Source organism: Salvelinus sp. IW2-2015, linkage group LG1, assembly GCF_002910315.2.
Source record: "Salvelinus sp. IW2-2015 linkage group LG1, ASM291031v2, whole genome shotgun sequence".
NCBI classification, from domain to species: Eukaryota; Metazoa; Chordata; class Actinopteri; order Salmoniformes; family Salmonidae; genus Salvelinus; species Salvelinus sp. IW2-2015.
The window spans coordinates 48,811,072-48,835,314 of NC_036838.1; the positions used below are offsets into that span (position 1 = coordinate 48,811,072).

General features: G+C 41.1%; 1 protein-coding gene across 1 annotated transcript; it reads left to right on the plus strand.

The window, feature by feature from the left end:
• Positions 1-20,755: 20,755 nt before the first annotated feature.
• opn1sw2 (opsin 1 (cone pigments), short-wave-sensitive 2) lies at positions 20,756-23,398 on the plus strand. The gene is made up of 5 exons (XM_023995084.2): positions 20,756-21,410; positions 21,709-21,877; positions 22,058-22,223; positions 22,705-22,944; positions 23,110-23,398. Exons 1-5 carry the CDS (start codon positions 21,020-21,022, stop codon positions 23,206-23,208), a joined length of 1,065 nt encoding a protein of 354 aa, XP_023850852.1. The 5' UTR covers positions 20,756-21,019; the 3' UTR covers positions 23,209-23,398.
• The last annotated feature ends 845 nt before the right edge of the window (positions 23,399-24,243 follow it).

Below are 24,243 nucleotides of genomic sequence, written 5' to 3' on the forward strand. Positions count from 1 at the left end.
TGCCAGCTTCTGCAGTGAGCTTCCTAAAATTTCTCTGAGCTCCTCTTCTGACATCATTGTATGCATTCGTAGCACATTATTGGCCAGACGGGAAAACTGACGCTCGCTGATGTCCTTGCGGTCTTTAGCTGCTCCACCAGTAATGAATCAGCCATTTCAATCACAGCAGCAGGCGGGAACAGTCTTTACTTGTCTCTCTGGACACGTGTGGTCACTTTTCTGGTCCTTTTCCAGTCTTGAGCCACGGTTTTTCACTGTCAAGTTTTGACCTCTTTCTTGTGCAATTCCCCACTTGAAAAGGACAGTCCCTCCACATGAAGATTTTAACTGGATTTCACTCAATAAACAGCCATGGAATCAGTTGTTTGTCTTTTATTTACCATTCTTTGGTTGGCAGTAAACAGGTGAAAAACCTCAAAAAAGAGATGACAAATACAAGTATATTTGAGTTGACAGCCCAATCAAATACACAAACTTATCCACATTCACCCCAGATAAACACATTTCTGCCACCATAAAACACAAGGTTTCCACTTTAAATGTTTCCCAAATAGAAACCCACCATTTAATCAAATGAGCAGAATCAGTATATTTCTCTAAATTTGCTTTAGCCAAATACATTCAAATATTTTGTAGTAAAAAATTACATTTATTTCAACGAGTCCGTGTTTAAGACATCAGTCAGGAAGTTAAAGCTTGGTCGCAAATGGGTCTTCCAAATGGACAATGACCCAAGCATACTTCCAAATCTTACAAACCTGACTCAGTTACACCAGCTCTGTCAACTTATTTTGGGAAGCTTGTGGAAGGCTACCCGAAACATTTGACCCAAGTTAAACAATTTAAAGGCAATGCTACCAAATACTAATTGAGTGTGTGTAAACTTCTGACCCACTGGGAATGTGATGAAATAAATTAAAATCTGAAATAAATCCTTCTCTCTACTATTATTCTGACATTTCACATTCTTAAAATAAAGTGGTGATCCTAATTGACCTAAGACAGAGATTTTTTACTAGGATTAAATGTCAGGAATTGTGAAAAACGGAACTTAAATGTATTTGGCTAAGGTGTATATAAACTTCCGACTTCAACTGTATGTGGGACACTGGGCTGAAGGGACTTTTCATTAAGCAAATATTGAACCCAGATCAGCGCAGAAACTTGGTAATTATTTACAATGACCATAATCCATTGCTCCTGTTTGTTTTTTCAGGCTCAGACACAGATCTCAGCACAGGAATGACTGCCGTTGTGGCCATGAGGTGGGGGTAAGATAGCGGACAGTGGGGAAAAAAGGAGAAAAGTGGAACACGTTATAAATAAATATGGAATGGGGGAATGCACAAGCCTTCTGGAAGATCTGATGAAGGAGAATATGGCGGGAAGGGAAAAAATGTGGAAAGTGTGTTGTGCACAAGATGGGATAAAAACTGTGACTAGTTGTCCTCTCCGTAGCAGGGCGCCATTAAAAGGAATGATAACTGGAGTGGTGTTAAGTGTTGAGGAGGGACAACTGAAATGGAAGTTTCCCGGTGTCTGTGACATCCACCGTTTGGTGCAACGCAGACCCGGTAGAGAACGTGGTGAAACAGAGAAGACAATGTCTATACTACTGAGTTTTGATGCAGAGTCTTTATCAGATAAAGTCAAGTTAGGATGAGTCAGTTATCCCGTGAGAGGTTTTGTCCCAAACCCATTACGGTGTTTTAGGTGTCAAACTTATGGTCATGTGGCAGCAGTGTGTAGGAGAGAGATTTCTAGATATGAGAAGTGTGCAGGAGGACGAGACAAAAGAATGTGTAGTATCGGTGGAAAAAGTTGTGTGTGTAAACTGTAAGTGTTTACACACACAACTGTTTCATGGTGCTAGAAATCAGAGGTGTCCGGTGAGAGCAAGGCAGGGTGAGGTTGCCAGTATCAGTTTAAGGTGTAATATTCTGAGGCATTAAAGAGAGTAGTAGAGGAAGATGGGTCCAGGGTGAGGGATTTTAAGAGGATCCCTGTGAGTAGGCCGAGGCCAATAGAGAGTGATAGAAATAGCTTGTGTTTTTTTGGCATTCATGGCCTTGAATGTCAATTGTACCGTAGGAATTGAAGTAAATCACAGAGGATAGATGTTGTGGTGGCAACTGCATAGACTTTGTTTATTTAACTAGGTAAGTCAGTTAAGAACAAATTCTTATTTACAATAACAGCCTACCAGGGAACAGTGGGTTAACTGCCTTGTTCAGGGGCAGAATGACAGATTTTTACCTTGTCTGCTCAGGGATACAATCCAGCAACTTTTCAGTTACTGGCCCAATGCTCTAACCACTAGGCAACCTGCCACCCCGAAAGTACTTGGGTGTATGAGATTTAACTGCAGAAGTTCCCGTCCTCCCAGTGTCCCATCCTCCCAAGCTGCTAGCCTGGAGTAGAATCAGACGGGGGGCCAAAGTAGTGGAATAATGGTGAGGTTTTAACAGGTGCATTGTTATTTGGTAGGGAAATTTTTCTGATACACAGCCAATACAGTAGGAGGCGGCATGCACCTATTACATTTGTTTGCGGACCGCCATCATATCAAAGAAGAAGAAAATCTCTGGATGGATACACTTTTACGCCTGCTACGCTTAGACTGCTACTGACTGCTACCGCTTGAGCAGAGATGAGATGATGACTTTATTAAGCAATGAAAAATTATCAAATAAAACTAAGTAATATACACAACTGAAATATTTTATTATTTCATTGTAATTTCCTATTTTTCTATTGATGTCTACAAAATGTGGACCTGACAGAGACAATAAAATATTTTTACGTTTTTGGAAATTGAATGTTCATTATTTTGGGCTTTGGAATTTCCATTAAACAGTTCTAAAATTATTGTAATGTCATTATTTCATAATAACAATTATCAAACAGAAATCCATAACCGTGATTGTTTTTTCATAATTGAACTGAAACCGAACCGACCTCAAAAAGCACTAATCGCTCAGCACTAGCCGCCATACAATTAGGACTGTCATAATGGTGTCCCAGTTTAAATAACCATGCTGTCCTAAAATATGTTTTTGGCTCATTGTACACAAATGGGTGTCCTGGGAATATGATATCAACATGTGTCCTTTTTGTGTGATTAGGAAACATCTTAAATATTTCAGAAATGTATCATGTGTTGGGCTAATATGTTGGATATATGTCGAAAGAGGCTACGGCAGACGTAAATTCAAAAAGTGTCCCACTTTTTCTGAATTCACCCTACATCCTGAAACTAATGCCTGCAAAAAAATTGTAAATGTTCCTTACAAGCCAGAATGTTTAATAAAAATACATTATTCTACCAGTTTTTCTACCACTAACTTTTTAGAAAGCAGGTGGTTATGGTTTGGTGGTAAAATGTGTTTTATATTTGATATTCAGTTTTGTCTTGTCAACAGCTATTGAACCAAGCATGCAATGACAATAAAAATGGTATATTCTGAATCAGGTATGATGGAGAACAATCAACATCTTTTTTTTGTGTGAATTTGTTTATTTTGTTTATTTTTTAGTTCAGATTTCAATCTGCAAAAAAAAAGTTAAATATTAAAAGTGTGGATTGTTCCCCCTGCCAACCTTTTGCTCTTGGTCTTTAGTGGGCCATAGGCTTACATTCTAATAGTCTGCCTAATGGGGGCGCTTTCCTCCGTGGAACAGAACTGCATTTTCTGTTGTGCTAGCAAAAGGTTGGCAGGGGGCAGTGTAATCAAAATGTCTCTGGTATGAAAGCCTACTGAGAGTGCTTTCTTTCCTCATCTCTGTTCCTTCATCCACATTTATGAAATGTGAAATCAAATCCGTTAGGCATCCAGCATGATTTACTTAAACCATGTTTGCTTTGCACTCAATTGCAATTTGAGGTCAGTGCAAATGAGCCTACCTTTTCACATTGCCTGTGCAGCCCTTTATGGGAAATGTATAGAACAGTGATTTGTTTTCTCCTGTTAAATTCATTCACATAATGTAGATGAAGGAACGGAGAGCATTATGGAGCAACATTTCTGCCAGCTAACCAACTTGCACTCTTCCTTTTTATAGTAAGCAGATGCTCCTCCTCTCTCTACGGCTGGCTTCAATTCCTCTGTTTTCACCTCAGTGTTTAAAATCCTTCCCTGACCTGGTCCTCTTTGTCTCAGGATTTCTGGTTACACTGTTTTCTTATTTGACTTATCTGACTGTTTTACCATTAGCCGTCCTCTGTCATGTAATCTAAGATGTGAAACAAAATACATTTGCATTATACACTGAGTGTATAAAACATGAAGAACAACTTCCTAATATTGAGTTGCATAATTGATCATAGCTTTCACCTGGATTCACCTGATCAGTCTATGTCATGGAAAGAGCAGGTGTTCTTAATGTTTTGTACACTCAATGTATATTTGCACTTACTTATATATATTTTGTACATAGTATACGCAGACATTGACATGTGCATGTCAATTTTTAAGAATGCATATTATGGTATGAGTAATGGAAAAGGTAGCAGGGCAATTCCACAATAACATAATTAGGCTGAGACTGATTTTCCACTTTAAAATGTCAAAGTTGAAGAAAACATACAACTCTACGCACAAGGACTACTTTGAAAAATCTATACAGAAATGACCACAAAAACACATTTACTGGAAGAACTGTGGAGATGCAAAGTTTGGTGATGAAATGATGGTAAAATCTCCCTCAGTTATTTATGCAACCACATTTTTCAGAAACTGTTAAATAACTGCTCCGAATTAAGATTCAAAGAGGTGTGCAGAAAGAATGGGGTGTCATCTATGACATGATACCTTGAGTTTGAAAAATCTATTTTGGTTATTGAACTACAGTAAGTGAAGTGGATTTACACCTGGTAACAGAATTACGGTAATGTAATTACATCAATGGTCCCTGTACTACAAAGAAATGCATGATTATGGATATGAATGTCATTCTTTTCACAGTGATGTATCTTGAATAGGTACACAAAGGTAGAAATATGCAACATCATCCTTTGTATACAGTGCATTTGGATTGTATTCAGAGCCCTTGACTTCTTCCACATTTTGTTACGTTACAGCCTTATTCTAAAATGGATTAAATTCATTTTTCCCTCATCAATCTACACACAATACCCCATAATGACAAAGCGAAAACAGGTTTTTAGAAATGTTTGCAAATATATTACAAATTAAAATCAAAAATACCTTATTTACATAAGTATTCAGACCCTTTGCTATGAGACTCGAAATTGAGCTCAGGTGCATCCTGTTTCTATTGATCATCCTTGATTGGACTTGATTGGATTCCACCTGTGGTAAATTCAATTGATTGGACATGATTTGGAAAGGCACACACCTGTCTATATAAGGTCCCACAGTTGACAGAGCATGTCAGAGCAAAAACCAAGCTATGAGGTCGAAGGAATTGTCCGTAGAGCTCTGAGACAGGATTGTGTCGAGGCACAGATCTGGGGAAGGGTACCAAAAAAAAGTCTGCGGCATTGAAGGTCCACAAGAATACAGTGGCCTCCATCATTCTTAAATGGAAGAAGTTTGGAACCACCAAGACTCTTGGTAAATGGGGACCCCAAGAACCCAATGGTCACTCTGACAGAACCCCAGAGTTCCTCTGGAGATGGGAGAACCTTCCAGAAGAACAACCCTCTCTGCAGCACTCCATCGATCAGGCCTTTATGGTAGAGTGGCCAGACGGAAGCCACTCCTCAGTAAAAAGCACATGGCAGCCCGCTTCGAGTTTGCCAAAAACACCTAAAGGACTCCCAGACCATGATGAAACCAAGATCGAACTCTTTGGCCTGAATGCCAAGCGTGAAGGTAACCTGTGACCATCCCTACGGTGAAGCGTGGTGGTGGCAGCATCATGCTGTGGGATGTTTTCAGCGGCAGAGACTAGAAGACTAGTCAGGATCAAAGGAAACAGAGGACAGAGAGAACCTTGATGAAAACCTGCTCCAGAGCGCTCAGGACCTCAAATTGGGGCGAGGTTCACCTTCTAACAGGACAACGCAGGAGTGGCTTCAGGACAAGTCTCTGAATGTCCTTGAGTGGCCCAGCCAGAGCRCAGACTTAAACCCGATCTAACATCTCTGGAGAGACCTGAAAATAGCTGTGCAGCGACGCTCCCAATCCAACCTGACAGAGATTGAGAGGATTTGCAGAGAAGAATGGGAGAAACTCCCCAAATACAGGTGTGCCAAGCTTGTAACGTCAAACCCAAGAAGATTCGAGGCTGTGTTTGCTGCCAAAGTTGCTTCAACAAGTACTGAGTAAAGGGTTTGAATACTTGTGTAAATGTGATATTTCAGTTTAAACATTTTATGTTTGTGCTTTGTCATTATGGGTTGTTGTGTAGATTGATGAAGGGGAAAAAACAATTTAATCCATTTTAGAATACGGCTGTAACATAACAAAATGTGGAAAAAGTGAAGGGGTCTGAATACTTTCCGAATGCACTGTCTTTGTGTATTCTACACACTGGCTATTATTCAAATGAACTCTGCCCCCAAACAAGACCAAATTTGGTTAGTCCGSACCAAAACTGAACCAATCATAGATTGTTTCACAAGTTTTGACATCACAGTACAGCACAGTCGAGCACAATAGAGTACAGTACATCACAGTAGAGTAGAGTTCAGTACATTATTGTACAGTAAAGTAGAGTACATAATAATTTTTTTTTTAAATGTAAATAATATTTAACCTTTATTTAACTAGGCGTCAGTTAAGAACAAATTCATGTTCTACAATGACGGCCTTCCCCGGCCAAAACCACCCCTAACGACGCTGGGCCAATTGTGCGCCGCCCTATGGGACTCGCAATCACTGCCGGTTGTGATACAGCCCGGGATCGCACTAGGGTCTGTAGTGACTCCTCTGGCACTGAGATGCAGTGCCTTAGACCGCTGCGCCACTCGGGAGCCCTAATGTACTCTACTATACAGTGCTTCATTGTATTGTACTGTGCTGTCCAAACTTGTGTAACATAGACGTCTATGATTGGTTCAGATTTGGTCCGGTCACCTATCATGGAATTCTATATTAGTTCCAAATTAAGGCCGGTCTGGACTGACCCAAAAAACAATGTCTGTGGATGTTGAAATCAGGGCCCGTCCAGACCGGCCTGAAAAACAAAGTCTGTGGATGTTGAAATCAAGGCCAGGGCAGACTCACCAAATTTGGACTACTTTTCAACGTCCATGGACATCCGGTGTCAGTCGGTGCTCAGTGGGTGTGGATGCTGGTTACAGTAAATGGAAAGACAGGGAGCTCATGGGTAGGTGTCAGTAAGAGCAGGGAGAGGTAACATTAACTGGAAATACGCAGAGGGAGGGATGGATTGTCCAGACTGTTTTCACACTCTCAATTTGACCACCAGACGACAGAAAGAGAAGGAAAACAGTTATGAACTGAACATAACAGTATCCAAGTGGAAGAGAGGACAGTAGCAGGTGACCCAACTGTGGTTTGTGACTACTATGATTTCCCATTGTTGCCATTTCAATTGCAGTAAATCCGTTAGTGATTTTTAGGTAATTCTGTAACTGATTTGCTAACAGAACTTTGTAATACATAAACCAAAAATGATACCAGAAAAAAAATATAATTGGCAGGTCTACCTTTACTTGTTACCTCTGTGAAATTTCATTATCCTCCCTCATGGGGGAGAGAAATTCAAAAATACCTTTAAGATATGTGTGTTTTTAGTAACAGAATTACAAGGCACAAGGCAATGTTTCTTAAACTTATAGAAGTCAAATCATTTCCCCAAAACTAAGTGTTGATATTAGTTGGCAGGGGTCTTTACTTCAGTATTATTGTGTTTTGGTGTATTTCTAATACCTTTTAAGACTTTTTCTGTAAGATTTTTCTAAGACCCGTTTTCCATCTGTTTGACCAGATGCTTAATTTTATACATGGAACATTTTTGTGTTTTTTTCCCCAAAACATATCAACTCTTAGCTTTCATTTGACACCCAATTGAATATGCTCCTTTGAACATCACATGTTGGTGTTCAGATGTGTTCAGATATGTTTCACATGGAAATTACCAGCATTACTTTGCATTATAAAATTATTTGTAAAACATTACTTCCAATCTCAATAAAAAGAGAAGTGAACCTGTCTGATACCAGTCATTTGATTTAGTTTTAATATGTCAAACATATCATGATGACAGAACATTATGTGACGTCCAGATGATCAGGCATCTGACTTGGAACATGCATCAAGCATGTTTTACAGTAATGGAGGGTAGTCTTAGCTGGAGAATAGATGTTTTAATTGGATGACTTGTGTTATGCACAGACAGGTTGTGGATTGCAATGGATTTAGTGACGGAAGAAGATCAGTTGGACTGGATAAGCTTAGCAGTGATAGCTGATAGTTTGTCGGGAACAGCGAGTAAATATTGTAGGTTTACTTCTCTTCATATGTACATATTTTCTTCATAATATATTTGATAAGGTTTCCAACATTGTAGACCTACCTGAACCCTATAGCACACAGACAGCTCCTATGTGTGATGTATGAACCACCCAGCACTTTCACCTGTATTTTCGAATACGACAAGCATGTAACCCTTCTAACCTTTACCATCTTCACATCATGTTGTTACTATTGATTATTATAAGCTATTCGTCAAACAAATGAACATTAAAATATGTATGTGTGCCTCCTTCCGAATGGGAATGCAGCACAGACAGGACTGTTACACAAGGTGAGGCATCCTCACCCTAGGTATCCCACTTAGCAGCTTCCCACTATCCCTGTTAAGAGCCTTAGGCATGTTTCTGGAAAGAGCTGAGCAGCTAAAGCGATTACTACAGGTCACACAAGTCGAAAGTCCCAAGGATTAAGACAAAGAAGGCAGGAGAGGGAATGAGGTGAATGGGGCGGTAGGGAGGGAATGGCTAATTATATTGACCTACCAAGGAACTAAGCGGTTACACACAAATATTAAAGTACATTACTTTCACAATATGCCATTTGGAATTTATAATGCAGCAAAACACAAGCAAAAAAATAATAATTTGGTGTTAAACAAAATTCCTCTGTCAGGCTACTCAATATTGGCCAAATAGATATGCACGTGCAACTAACATTTTTAAAAGACGTTAATAGGATATTTGAACAACAAATGTCAGTTATATGTGCAGATCTGATATTAAAACATTTATGAGCTCATGGTTGTTCCAGAACTACAGGTAAAGAAAACTAGCGTGTCTTTGAGCATGTGTAGCCTACGTGTGAGAGAGGGGCTGTGTGATGTGCTAAGGAGGAGAGTAATTAACCAATTAACTACTTAGCCAATTAACAAATTAAGATAACAGCAAGGTACGCTAATAGACTTCAAAAGGACAGTCTTATTAATTGATTTATTTGCTCAAATAGAAAGACAGTTTGTGCACAATTAGAAAAAACAACAGTATGTGCAAGAGGGAGGGGGAAAGCCCAAAATGCTTGTTGAGTAACTTCCCCTAGTGGTCATAAATCACACAGATTCAGCAGTGTGGACAATTTAAATTAGACGCAAAAGAGGTAAAAGAAAAGAACATCTAAGCAGAAAGTCAAGCTACTGGGGGTGTAGAGCCTGATTAAACATGTTAGCCATATGACTTCCTGACTTTCAGTGAACAAAACAGATATATTTAGTTATTATAATTAGAAAAGTGAAATGCATCTCATGTTAATTGTTAATATTTTCCACAGATTAAGCTTTTTTATCCAAACTTTGATAAGCTTTGGTTGCCTAAAATCAATACAATTTCATCATTCTTAATTTGACATGAGTTCACTACATATACATTGTAGCATTTTTCTGAGATTATATTTTTTCTGAGAAGCAATTTATTTTTGGGATATGTTTTTTTAAGATTTCATATATATTCTGTAAGAAATTACTCAGTAAAATTTTTATATCCTGTTATTCAGTTTTTGCCCTTGCTCTTTAAAGTATAAATGTACCTTCTCAAGAGGTCAGTAAACCTTCTCAAGCCAAGTGCTAAACAATCAAGCCTTGATACCTTAATCAAATCAATGTATCATGTAATTAGCACAAATTAAGCCTTTACAACGTAAGTTCCAAGAATTCTGGCATGCCAGAATTAGACCTTTAATTATGGTGACGCACCTGTTAATTAGCTAATGTGTTAATTAATGAGATTGTGGGAGTGCCTGTTGAAGCACCTTCAGTAAAAGGAGAAAATAAAGGTTAAAGGTTGAGTAAGCAACCCTGTTCTGAGTGAGAGGCAACACCGAGGTAGCGAGAAAGGAGGTGCGATGAACCCAACTCTGTCCTCCCTCCCTCTAAAGATCGCAGTCAGCTGATGAAAAATGTTTTGAGAAAGTTTGCTGGCGGAGCGAAGCAACGAGGCGGGTTATATTTTAATAAAGGATAAAGTATTGTCCTGTAGTTGTTTATCGGCGAGGGACGCCTCGGCGGAAATGGAGTCCCTAGAGAAAGCAAGAACAAGATGGTTGTCAGGAGTAGTGCAGTATTATCATAAGGAGACGTGTTCTTGGAAAACCGAGAAGGAATGGAGGGAAAAAGAGAGGGAGAGGAGGTCTGAGAGAGGGAAGAAGAGGGTGAGCTTGAGTCGGATAAAAATGGTGGAAAAAGGGAGATGGTTTGTTAAAGAAGAATGGTAGAAAGTGTAAGCAGAGGGAGCTGAAGACAGGAGGAGAAATGGAAGTGAATGAGGGTGAAGTATCTGGGGTGGTAGGTGTGGTGAAGTTATGCACCGAGACAGAGGTATGCACCGAGGATCAGGAAAAAGCTGAGTCTGACAGTAGGAGTGAAGTTAATGGAAAACGTGGACTCTTGCCTCTTGGCTGATCCATTTCTGGTTTCACGGTGGGTGAAAAAAGAGTTGGGTAATGTGGAATCGGTGAGGGTAACCAGAAGTGGTCTAGTGATAATTGTTTGTGTTTCTGTTGGTCGCAGGGAGAATGCTCTCAGAGTAAAACGAATGGCAAGATAAGTGAATTGTTTCGTTTTCAAGAAAAGGGCACCAATGAAAGGAGAAATAACTGGGGTAGCAGTAAATATAAAAGTTGACCAGCTGAGGGGAAAGATTCCCGGTGTATGTGATGCTCTTCATTTGATACGACGCAGACAGGGTGGCGAGAGTGGGGAAACAGAAGAGTCATTGCTCTTTTGAGTTTTGAAGTTGAGCCTTTGCCCGACAAAGTGAAGTTAGGATATACAGTTGAAGTCAGAGGTTTACATACACCTTAGCCAAATATATTTAAACTCAGTTTTTCACAATTCCTGACATTTAATCCCAGTAAAAATTCCCTGTCTCAGGTCAGTTAGGATCACCACTTTATTTTAAGAATGTGAAATGTCAGAATAATAGTAGAGAGAATTATTTCTTTCAGCTTTTATTTCTTTCATCACATTCCCAGTGGGTCAGAAGTTTACATACACTCAATTAGTATTTGGTAGCATTTCCGTTAAATTGTTAAATTTGGGTCAAACGTTTAAGGTAGCCTTCCACAAGCGTCCCACAATAAGTTGGGTGAATTTTGTCCCATTCCTCCTGACAGAGCTGGTGTAACTGAGTCAGGTTTGTAGGCCTCCTTGCTCGCACACGCTTTTTCAGTTCTGCCCACAAATTGTCTATGGGATTGAGGTCAGGGCTTTGTGATGGCCATTCCAATATGACTTTGTTGTCCTTAGGCCATTTTGACATAAATTTGGAAGTATGCTTGGGGTCATTGTCCATTTGGAAGACCCATTTGCGACCAAGCTTTAACTTCCTGACTGATGTCTTGAGATGTTTATTTATTTCACCTTTATTTAACCAGGTAGGCCAGTTGAGAACAAGTTCTCATTTACAACTGCGACCTGGCCAAGATAAAGCAAAGCAGTGCGACAAAAAACAACAACACAGAGTTACACGTGGGATAAACAAAAGTACAGTCAATAACACAATAGAAAAATCTATATACAGTGTGTGCAAATGGAGTAAGGAGGTAAGGCAATAAATAGGCCATGGTAGCGAAGTAATTACAATTTAGCAAATGAACACTGGAGTGATAGATGTGCAGATGTTGATGTGCAAGTAGAAATACCGGTGTGCAAAAGAGCAAAAAAAGTAAATTAAAAACAATATGGGGATGAGGTAGGTAGTTCAATGGGCTATTTACAGATGGGCTGTGTACAGCTGCAGCGATCGGTAAGCTGCTCAGATAGCTGATGCTTAAAGTTAGTGAGGGAGATATAAGTCTCCAACTTCAGCGATTTTTGCAATTCGTTCCAGTCATTGGCAGCAGAGAACTGGAAGGAAAAGCGGCCAGAGGGGCTGGCGTTGGGGATGACCAGTGAGCTGGCGTTGGGGATGACCAGTGAGCTGAGATAAGGCGGAGCTTTACCTAGCAAAGACTTATAGATGACCTGGAGCCAGTGGGTCTGGCGACGAATATGTAGCGAGGGCCAGCCGACGAGAGCATACAGGTCGCAGTGGTGGGTGGTATATGGGGCTTTGGTGACAAAACGGATGGCACTGTGATAGACTGCATCCAGTTTGCTGAGTAGAGTGTTGGAGGCTATTTTGTAAATGACATCGCCGAAGTCGAGGATCAGTGGATAGTCCGTTATACGAGGGTATGTTTGGCAGCATGAGAGAAGGAGGCGTTGTTGCGAAATAGGAAACCGATTCTAGATTTAATTTTGGATTGGAGATGCTTAATATGAGTCTGGAAGGAGAGTTTACAGTCTAGCCAGACACCTAGGTATTTGTAGTTGTGCACATATTCTATGTCAGAACCGTCCAGAGTAGTGATGCTAGTCGGGCGGGCAGGTGCGGACAGCAATCTGTTGAAGAGCATATTTAGTTTTACTAGCGTTTAAGAGCAGTTGGAGGCCACGGAAGGAGAGTTGTATGGCATTGAAGCTCGTTTGGAGGTTTGTTAACATAGTGTCCAAAGAGGTGCCGGATGTATACAGAATGGTGTTGTCTGTGTAAAGGTGGAACAAGGAATCACCCACAGCAAGAGCGACATCGTTGAAATATACAGAGAAAAGAGTCGGCCCGAGAATTGAACCCTGTGGTACCCCCATAGAGACTGCCCGAGGTCTGGACAACAGGCCCTCCGATTTGACACACTGAACTCTATCTGAGAAGTAGTTGGTGAACCAGGCGAGGCAGTCATTTGAGAAACCAAGGCTGTTGAGTCTGCCGATAAGAATACGGTGATTGACAGAGTCGAAAGCCTTGGCCAGGTCGATGAAGACGGCTGCATAGTACTGTCTTTTATCGATGGTGGTTATGATATTGTTTAGTACCTTGAGTGTGGCTGAGGTGCACCCGTAACCAGCTCGGAAACCAGATTGCACAGCGGAGAAGGTACGGTGGGATTCGAAACGGTCAGTGATCTGTTTGTTAACTTGGCTTTCAAAGACTTTAGAAAGGCAGGGCAGGATGGATAAAGGTCTGTAACAGTTTGGGTCTAGAGTGTCACCCCCTTTGAAGAGGGGGATGACCGCGGCAGCTTTCCAATCTTTAGGAATCTCGGATGATATGAAAGAGAGGTTGAACAGACTGGTAATAGGGGTTGCAACAATGGCGGCGGATAATTTTAGAAAGAGGGTCCAGGTTGTCTAGTCCAGCTGATTTGTACGGGTCCAGGTTTTGCAGCTCTTTCAGAACATCTGCTATCTGGATTTGGGTGAAGGAGAAGCTGGGGAGCCTTGGGCAAGTAGCTGCGGGGGGGGGGGGGGTTCAGAGCTGTTGGCCGGGGTTGGGGTAGCCAGTAGGAAATCATGGCCAGCTGTAGAGAAATGCTTATTGAAATTCTCGATTATCGTGGATTTATCGGTGGTGACAGTGTTTCCTAGCCTAGGTGCAGTGGGCATCTGGGAGGAGGTGCTCTTATTCTCCATGGACTTTACAGTGTTGCAAAACTTTTTGGAGTTAGAGCTACAGGATGCAAATTTCTGTTTGAAAAAGCTAGCCTTTGCTTTCGTAACTGACTGTGTGTTTTGGTTCCTGACTTCACTGAAAAGTTGCATATCGCAGGGACTATTCGATGCAAGTGCAGTCCGCCACAGGATGTTTTTGTGCTGGTCGAGGGCAGTCAGGTCTGGAGTGAACCAAGGGCTATATCTCTTCTTAGTTCTAAATTTTTTGAAAGGGGCATGCTTATTTAAGATGGTGAAGAAATAACTTTGAAAGAACAACCAGGCATCCTCTACTGACGGGATGAGGTCAATATCCTTCCAGGATACCAGGGCCAGGTCGATTAGAAAGGCCTGCTCACTGAAGTGTTTTAGGGAGCGTTTGACTGTAGCGTTTAACGGATGATATCTATGAGCGTGCCCATGGTTACAGATTTAGGGTTGTACCTGGTGGGTTCCTTGATCATTTGTTTGAGATTGAGGGCATCTAGCTTCGATAGTAGGACAACCGGCGGGGGTGTTAAGCATATCCCAGTTTAGGTCACCTAGCAGTACAAACTCTGACGATCGATGGGGGGGCAATCAGGGCACAGCTGGGAGCTGAGGGGGGTCTATAACAGGCGGCAACAGCGAGAGACTTATTCCTGAAGAGAATAATTTTTTTAATTAGAAGCTTTCTGTTTGGGCACAGACCTGGAAAGTATGACAGAACTTTGCAGGCTAACTCCTCCCCCTTTGGTAGTTCTATCTTGATGTAAAAAGTTGTAGTTGGGGATGGAAATTTCAGGACTTTTGGTGGCCTTCTTAAGCCAGGATTCAGACACGGTCAGACATCAGGGTTGGCGGAGTGTGCTAAAGCAGTGAGTAAAACACATTTAGGGAGGAATCTTCTAATGTTAACATGCATGAAACCAAGGCTTTTACGGTTACAGAAGTCAACAAATGAGAGCGCCTGGGGACACACAGGGCCTGGTTTAACCTCTACATCACCCGAGGAACAGAGGAGGAGTAGGATGCGGGTACGGCTAAAGGCTATCAATACCGGTCATTTAGTGCGTTGGGGACAGAGAATAAAAGMAGCAGATTTCTGGCCGTTGTAGGATAGTTTCAGGGCATAATGTACAGACAGGGGTATGGTAGGGTGCGYGTACAGTGGAGGTAAACCTAGGCATTGAATGACGATAAGAGAGGTTGCATCTCTGGATGCACTAGTTATGCTGGGTGAGGTCACCGCATGAGTGGGAGGTGGGACAAAATAGGTATCTGAGGCATGTTGAGTGGGACTAGGGGCTCCGCAGTACAAAAAACTATGATAACTACCCTAAACAACAGTATACAAGGCATATTGACATTAGAGAGAGCCATAAAGCGAGGCATAAAGCAATCACAGGTGTTGATTGGGAGAGATAGCTAAGACAACAACGGGTAAGACAACAACAGCTAATCAGCTAAGTCAACAACAACAGGTAAAATGGCGATGAATGGGCAGAGAGGATCAGTTAACTACACAGCCTGAATTCGAGGCTGGGGCCAACAGATAAACAAAATAAACAAAATGGAGTACCGTGATTAATGAACAGTCCAGCAGGCATCAGCTATGTAGCCAAGTGATCATAGGGTCCAGTGAACAGCAATAGATGAAACAGGGAAGCCGCTAGGTAGTCGTTACTTTGCTAGCAAGCGGGAGACACAGCGTTTATAGAGCTAGCAGACTGGGACTAGCAGAAACGTCTTCACCGGCGTCCGGTAAAGGCCGATTGAGGGCACATTGGACGGAATTACGTCAGCAGACCAGTCGTGATAGATCAGTCGGAGCTCCGTGTCGACAAAGGGTCCAGGCTAATTGGCAAAAGAGGTTTGTAGCTGGAGTAATTTTGTTTGCTAAAAGGGAGATGTGTCTGGCTCGAGGATAACTGGTGCTAGCTTCAGGACAAGGGCGTTAGCCACTATAACCACTCGGTAGCAACTAGATAGCTGTGATGATCCGATGCAAAGGTCCAGAGCTTACAGCAGGAATCCGGTGATGTAGTGTATTCTAGTTGTGTTAGTGAAGAGTCCGCGGGGCATCAGCTGTGTAGCCGAGTGATCATAGGGTCCACTGAGCAGGCCGGGAAATGGGCCTGGCTCAAGGCTAGCTTTGGGGCTGTGCCGCTCAGTAGCAGCTAGCTAGCTGCGATGATCAGGAGTAATGGTCCATGGCTTACGGCAGGAATCCGGTGTTGTAGTGGAGGAAAGCAGTCCGGTATGCTCAGGATTGATATCGCACTGTGCAGACTGGCAAGTATTATCCAGGCTAAAAGAGGCTGGTGTCTGAGCTAAAGGTAAAGGCCACTAGCAGTGGCTAACAATGACTAAATAGATAGTAGCTAATTAGCTGGTTAGCTGCTGATGGCTAGCCTCTGATGGAGGTTCTAGCTATAAGGTCTAAAAATAGCAGATCCGTATCACATTGGGTGAGGCGGGTTGCCGGAAGGTATATTTAATTTAAAAAATGGAAAAAGAGATTGAAATATATACAAAAAAAGTATATACATTTACAACGACAAACAACGTCTGCACTGCTACGCCATCTTGGACTGTTTTGTTGCTTCAATATATCCACATAATTTTCCTGCCTCATGATGCCATCTATTTTGTGAAGTGCACCAGTCCATCCTGCAGTAAAGCACCCCCACAACATGATGCTGCCATCCCGGTGCTTCAAGACTCCCCCTTTTCCCTCCAAACATAACGATCGTCATTATGGCCAAACAGTTCTATTTTTGTTTCATCAGACCAGAGGACATTTCTCCAAAAAGTACGATCTTTGTCCCCATGTGCAGTTGCAAACCGTAGTCTGGCTTTTTTATGGCGGTTTTGGAGCAGTGGCTTCTTCCATGCTGAGCGGCCTTTCAGGTTATGTCGATATAGGACTCGTTTTACTGTTGCGTACTATTGTTTGGTAGGCCTTGAAATACATCCACAGGTAAACCTCCATGACTGAAATTATGTCAATTAGCCTATCAGAAGCTTCTAAAGCCATGACATCATTTTATGAKATTTTACAGCTGTTTAAAGGCACAGTCAACTTAGTGTATGTAAACTTCTGACCCACTGGACTTGTGATACAGTGAATTATAAGTGAAACAATCTGTCTGTAAACAATTGTTGGAAAAATTACTTCCGTCATGCACAAAGTAGATGTCCTAACCGACTTGCCAAAACTATAGTTTGTTAACCAGAAATGTGTGGAGTGTTTGAAAAACAAGTTTTAATGACTCCAACCTAAGTCTATGTAAATTTCGACTTCAACTGTAAAAGTTATCCTGTACGAGCATATGTGCCGAATACATTACGATGTTACAGGTGTCAAGCTTATGGGCATGTGGCAGCAGTGTGTAGGATGTAGGGTCCAAGGTGTTATAAATGTGCAGAAGGGCATGAGACAAAGGAATATGTAGTATTGGGGAAAGTGGTGGAATGTGTTAATTGTAGGGGTGCKCATGGAGCGTGCGAGAGAGGCAGGTTGAGGTTTCCAGGGTTAGAGTAGTGCAGAAGTTGTCTTTTGCTGCGGCAGTGAAGAAAGTAGAGGAAGATGGGTTAAGGGGGAGGAGTGGTGAGAGTAGTTGAGATATACCAGTACAGAGGAATAGGAAAAAATGTGATATAAGTTTCAGTAAGATTGGAATTTTAGCATTTATAGCAATGGTTATCAGCTGTACTGCAGGGATGGAACGGAAGTCACAGAAAATTGAGGTTGTGGTGGCAGCTGCAGAGAGGTATTTGGGTGTGCAAGACTTGACATCAGAAGAGTTACAGGGTGTGTTAAGTGGTGATGTCCCATCCTTTCAGGATGATGGCATGAGGTAGCAATGAATACATTTAATTAGTGGAGTAGGGTGGTGTTAATAAAATTGTATATAATGTTGAAATGAGTGAGTGTAGTGTTAGATGGTAGGGTATTTATTRAGTGCATTTTTATTTTTCAATCAAAGTATAAGGGAGTTGTACTCCAGTCTAGTAGGTGGCGGTAATGCATCAAATTGGATGCCAACCACCGTTAATAGAAGAAGAAGTAAAGGTTGAGTAAGTTGTTTTTGAACATTGCAGGATGCATTATTTACCAACAACTGCTGCAAATCTACCAAAAACTACATCACATTTTGAAGTTTACTTTCCTTGCTTTGTCTATTTAAAGAATCTTGGATCTAGCAAAGAGGTTTTCTGGTTCGGAGTAGTGATGTGCAGTTCGTGAATGATTCATTCTTTTTGAATTACTCTTTTTACAGACTTGATAGTCATAATGAGTTTTTCAGAGTGACTCATTGATTTTAGGGGTTCGACGTACTGGCTGCAATGAATCCTACAGAAGGATTAACATGCGCACCTCATGCTCATCGTCTCTGGAGACGTGCTCTGACTACTGTCTATCATACACTACATGACCAAAGGTATGTGGAGACCTGCTCGTCAAACATCTCATTCCAAAACCATGGGCCTTAATATGGAGTTGGTCCCCCCTTTGCTGCTCTAACAGCCTCCACTCTTCTGGGAAGTCTTTCATTAGATGCTGGAACATTGCTGCAGGGACTTGCTTCCATTCAGCCACAAGAGCATTAGTGAGGTCGGGCACTGCTGTTGGGCTATTAGGCTTGGCTCGCAGTCGGCGTTTCAATTCATCCCAAAGCGTTTCAATGTGGTTGAGGTCAGGACTCTGTGCAGGCCAGTCAATTTCTTCCACATCGATCTCAACAAATCATTTCTATATGGACCTCGCTTTGTGCATAGGGGCATTGTCATGCTGAAACAGGAAAGGGCCTTCCCCAAACTATTGCCACAAAGTTGGAAGCACAGAATCATCTAGAATGTCATTGTATGCAGTAGCGTTAAGATTTCTCTTTAAGGGAACTAAGGGGCCTAGCACAAACCATGAAAAACAGCCCCAGACCATTATTCGTCCTCCACCAAACTTTACATTTGTCACTTAGCATTCGGGCAGGTAGCATTGTCCTGGCATCCACCAAACCCAGATTTGTTAGTCGGGCAGCCAGATGGTGAAGCGTGATTCATCTCCCTCACGGCAGTCAATTAATTGCATTCCGCCAAGAGTGTTCACAATCTAGTCCGGTTGCAGCCGCAACTAGACCTCATTTTAAAGGTATCAATAAATTATCTTATTTGTATGCCTAGCAATCACAAATGTACATTGTTTGTGCCAGTATGGGGTCCTGCGTTCTCTGGGAATACGGGAATCAAATTAACAAAATTAGTCGAAAGATTTGTTTTTTGACTGAATGAATTAAAAAGATCTGAGTCAGTAAAAATTGCCAAATTTCCCATCACTAGTTTAGAGTGCAGTATTTATTTAGCTTAGTTTGCTAGCAAGTTTCTCACACTGGCTTCAGCCACGGCCCAAGGGGGGAGCAGGCCTGCCAGGGCAAGTCTAGGGAGGTTGCCTAGGAACACGTGCCTTGGCACGGAGGCAACTTCAGTATATAGTGCAACAAGTTCCCATGATTCTACGCTAGATTCAGCTAAAATGGCTTTGAAAAAAARAAGATATCCGCTAACTGGAAGAAGAATCTAAAAACATAACTACATTATGATATTCACTTATAAACTATTTACATTTAATAAAAATGCAGGTACATTTGTGGATGAAAGTCCTACTTCTCCTTTAAGGTCGGTTTTAAAACAGAACGCATTAAATGTAAAGTGCCATTATGAGTTGGTTTACAGATCTGCTGCTGTGTCAACGGTTGAAACCTCCCTAAGTGGCAGCGCAGCATAACCATAGCTCCTCCCCCAATGCATTGCTCTCATTTAAAACAATTGATTTGGCTTCATAATTATATTGTTAAAATTTAGATTTTTTTTAATGTATGTGGCTGGGTCATAGGTAAGGGCATGTATTTCTCAAACTTGTTATCGATGAGAATTACTCCTAAGCGGCAATTTTTTTTGACCTTTCTCAGAATCATGAAATTTAATTTCAACCTGTATTCATAATGGAATAATGCCTGAGTGTAAGAAGAGTTATATACAGTATACAGTATATGCCTGGTTTTTGAGTGCTCCAACACCTGTTTACCATTTGTCCTTTTCCTGGTTAAGCCCTATCATTAGATTCCTGTCATTTTTGTTAAGCAGCCCTCCTACTTCTTTTGTTTGCTTAAGCGTGAAGGCCTATACCTGAATTCTATACAGAATATTTGCCTCTTGAGCCAAAAAGCTCCCCTAAATGGACAAAAACATTGTCAAATAATTACATAAGTACATAAGCAGAAGGTTGTATTGCAAACGTTTTGTAGCATTAAACTAAGGATTAATCATYCAGTCAAGCCAACAATCAAGTCAACATTTGAGGTAAACATTAACAACAAAACATCCATTTGTAGGAATTTGTCAAAGTAATTCACAAATGTTTAAAGGTTACAAACAGTCAGGATAGCTGTTGTAAGCTTATTAGATAAACACCAAAGACCTCTGTGTGAGCTATTTTTTCATGTTACCCTATTTCAATTGTTTGTGCGATTCAGTCCTCTGTTTCTGAAGAAAGTGTTGATGGCACTGCAGGATAACTCCGTCAAAAGCATTTATGGATAAGTCCCTAAAGACCAAGACATCCAGCACAAAGCCAGAGTTAAACCAGCAGAGTGCAGATTACAAAAGGCTGAAATGCGTACCATTAGCCGGCTTAACAGCATTGGAAAGAAGATTAGCTGGTTGCAGTAACACTGAACTGCTATCTATGTAAATGGGATCATCCTTATCATCCAGGTTTTTCTGCACGGAAAGAAGATTACGTTCAGGGACTGTGTCTTATATACATGTGCAGGTGTGTGTGGTTGTATGAGAGGACTTGTGTGTTGAGGAAATTACTTGACATCTTTCATTTGAGGGTGGGGCACTGTGATATCACTCTTAAGGCCTTATAAAAGTCCACTTAGTTCCCCAACAGGACATGCGATCAACCTTCGAGCTCCTGAGGTAGACACCAGGCAATTAACGCATTTTGAATTACTTTTTCTCCTTTTAATGGAATAGATCTTTGTAGTTATAAGACCTTGGTAGTGGGGAAACAAATTATATTAAAACAAATTGGTTATCAAATAAAATGAACACAATGAGGTCGAATGCTCGCCCCGTGGAGCTCCAGGAGGGATTCTACATCCCTATCGCGCTGGATACCAACAACATCACTTCACTCAGCCCCTTCCTGGTTCCTCAGGACCACCTGGCGGGCAGTGCTATCTTCTATGGCATGTCATTTTTCATGTTCTTTCTATTTGTTGCCGGCACTGCTATCAACGTCCTTACCATCGTGTGTACTATCCAGTTCAAGAAGCTGCGATCCCATCTCAACTACATTCTGGTGAACTTGGCAATAGCTAACCTGCTGGTGTCCATGTTTGGATCCTCCACCGCCAGCTTGTCCTTTGGCTACAGATACTTTATCATGGGATCGGTTGCATGCCAGATTGAGGGATTTACAGCTACTCTTGGCGGTAAGAAAAATATATAGACTACAAATACTACAACTATGAGCACAATTGCATCTGAACATCTTTTTTATTGTCTATTAATATACAAGCTTAATATGTACAATTTGAAATTAATGTATTGGTGTCACACATTTCTTTTCATTTAGTCATTTCACATCTATTTTGACAGTTTGTATGCTTCAATCCTTTGGTAAATTGATCATCTGTAGCAGTGCTTTAGCAATTCCTCATAGTAAAAAGGATATTCACATCTCCCTATAAACCATTAATGTATGTGCTTTTATTTTCTGTGTCATTGCAGGTATGGTGAGCTTATGGTCTCTCTCAGTAGTGGCGTTTGAAAGATGGTTGGTTATTTGTAAGCCAGTCGGTAACTTTCAATTCAAGAGCACACATGCAATAATTGGCTGTGCAATCACTTGGGTGTTTGGGTTGGCTGCCAGTCTTCCCCCTCTGTTTGGCTGGAGTAGGTCAGTGTCATTTTCACTCCTATCTCTCTGTCTCTTTCTCTCTCTGTGTGTACAAACACCTCACATACGCAAGTTCGCACACACACACACAAATAATTTTGGTTTGTACATGTGATACAACACTTGTGCAACACTGTTCCTGAATTTGAAGGTGAGGACTGTGATCCATTCTCTTCCCAGATACATTCCAGAAGGTCTCCAGTGCTCCTGTGGACCAGACTGGTACACCACAAACAACAAATACAACAATGAGTCCTATGTCATGTTCCTCTTCTTCTTCTGCTTCGGAGTCCCATTCAGTGTCATTGTTTTCTGCTATGCCCAGCTGCTCTTCATGATGAAGGCGGTATGTGCAAGTTACACATAGGAAGAGATTCTTTGAATTAGTTGCTACGTGATAACATGGGCATTGTTAATCACTGGGAAACAATACATAGAAAACAATGTAGTCACAGAAGTTTTTTTGGGCAAGTTTATTGTAATAAAGTAGCACATATTTAGTTACAATACAAGGATTAACATAACATATAATATGGTAATCTAAGTAATGACGAGTGGAATTAGCAAAATGTATACGAAAAAGCCTACATGAAAAAGGGTAAATGGTTCAAAGGAAAGGTAGGAAAATAAACATTTCAAAAACACTAACCACCATCTTAATGAATCAACCTAGCGACATTCTAGATTGAGAACATGCTTTCTTCTGCTTATTTTGGAATCTATCCATGTCATAGTGATTATTAGTGGAAGCCTTTGGGATGAGATACAGACATCAGTAGGCTGTTACTACAGCACTGGAATCATGCCCTCTTTAACTCCCCGCACAGGCTGCCGCGGCACAGGCAGACTCTGCCTCCACCCAGAAGGCAGAGAAGGAGGTCACCAAGATGGTGGTGGTGATGGTGGTGGGRTTCCTAGTGTGCTGGATGCCCTACGCCTCCTTTGCTGTCTGGGTTGTACAAAACCGCGGTGCACCCTTTGATCTCAGATTGGCCACCATACCTTCCTGTTTCTCCAAGGCCTCCACAGTCTACAACCCTCTCATTTATGTCTTCATGAATAAGCTGGTATGTTTATAGTTTTTAAGTGTCTTGTGGAAGAGTATTCACTGGAACAATTAACAGGTTGAATGGTTACCTTAATAKCGTAAATAATTTTTCCTTATTTAGTCACATGATCGTTTTCATATGATAATTTTCCCCATCAGTGATTGTCTTCCTCCTCACTTTCAGTTCCGCTCATGCATGATGAATTTGCTGGGATTGAAGTCCGGGGATGATGAGGAAGCATCATCAACATCCTCAGTCACTCAAGTGTCTTCTGCTGGTTAAAGAGGGCATCTCTATTTTTATTTTACTTGCTAAACTGTTGCTACTGTATGATCATTTGTATATTGTAAATAATATTGAATGTGCACTAAACAGGACGTTTTGTCCTTGAAGGTGTTGTCAAAAATATGTGGTATGATAATCTTATAAGAGTAGCTATAACAATTTAACTGCATTAAAGAGAGATGAGAATAAATGCACACAAAAAAAAGCTAATTTACTGGTTTGGGTGTTTGTGTCGCTATACTCACTTTAATTAGAGTGCATTATGATGCAATGCTTCAACGTGGTTCAAAACAAGACAATAAAACACAAAAGGTACATTTTCAATGTTTAAGTGGGCAAATACACTTTACATAGGTCTATAAGTTGGTAGCCAGAAAATTAGTATTACAATTTGGACTTCAGTAGCAGCACAGCAGTTCTAAATAGTTGCCAACAATCTTGAATTCATATATCATCATATACATCATATCATACAGTAAATAAAAAAAGGTGCTATCTAGAACCTTAAATGGATCTTCAGCTCTCCCCTAGGATAACCCTTTGAAGACCCCTTATTGGTTCCAGGTAGAACCCTTTTGGGTTCCATGTAGAACCCTTTCGACAGAGGGCTCTACATGGAACCCTAAAGGTGTATACCTGGAACCAAAAAGGGGTTTCCTATAGGGATAGCCAAAGAGACATTTTGGAACTCTTTTTTTTCTACGAATGTACTATATAATGCATAGTGTAATGTGACTATATTTATACACATTATATGTTCCACAATCCTACAATGTCAAATTTTTTCAGGGAGCATGTTTCACAATAGTGCACTAAGACTAAGACACAAGTGTTGAAAAATAAAAGGGTATTGATAGCAATTGTAATTTCCTGAAGCCTATTATTTACAATCATATGGCTTAGACTAGTAAGGCTACTTCTGAACTGAACTTAATGCTACATAGAACATGGAGATAAACAGGATTTATGGTGAGAAAACTGGGGAAGCCCATCGAACATATGTTGACAGTTTAACACAAATTTATTGGATTC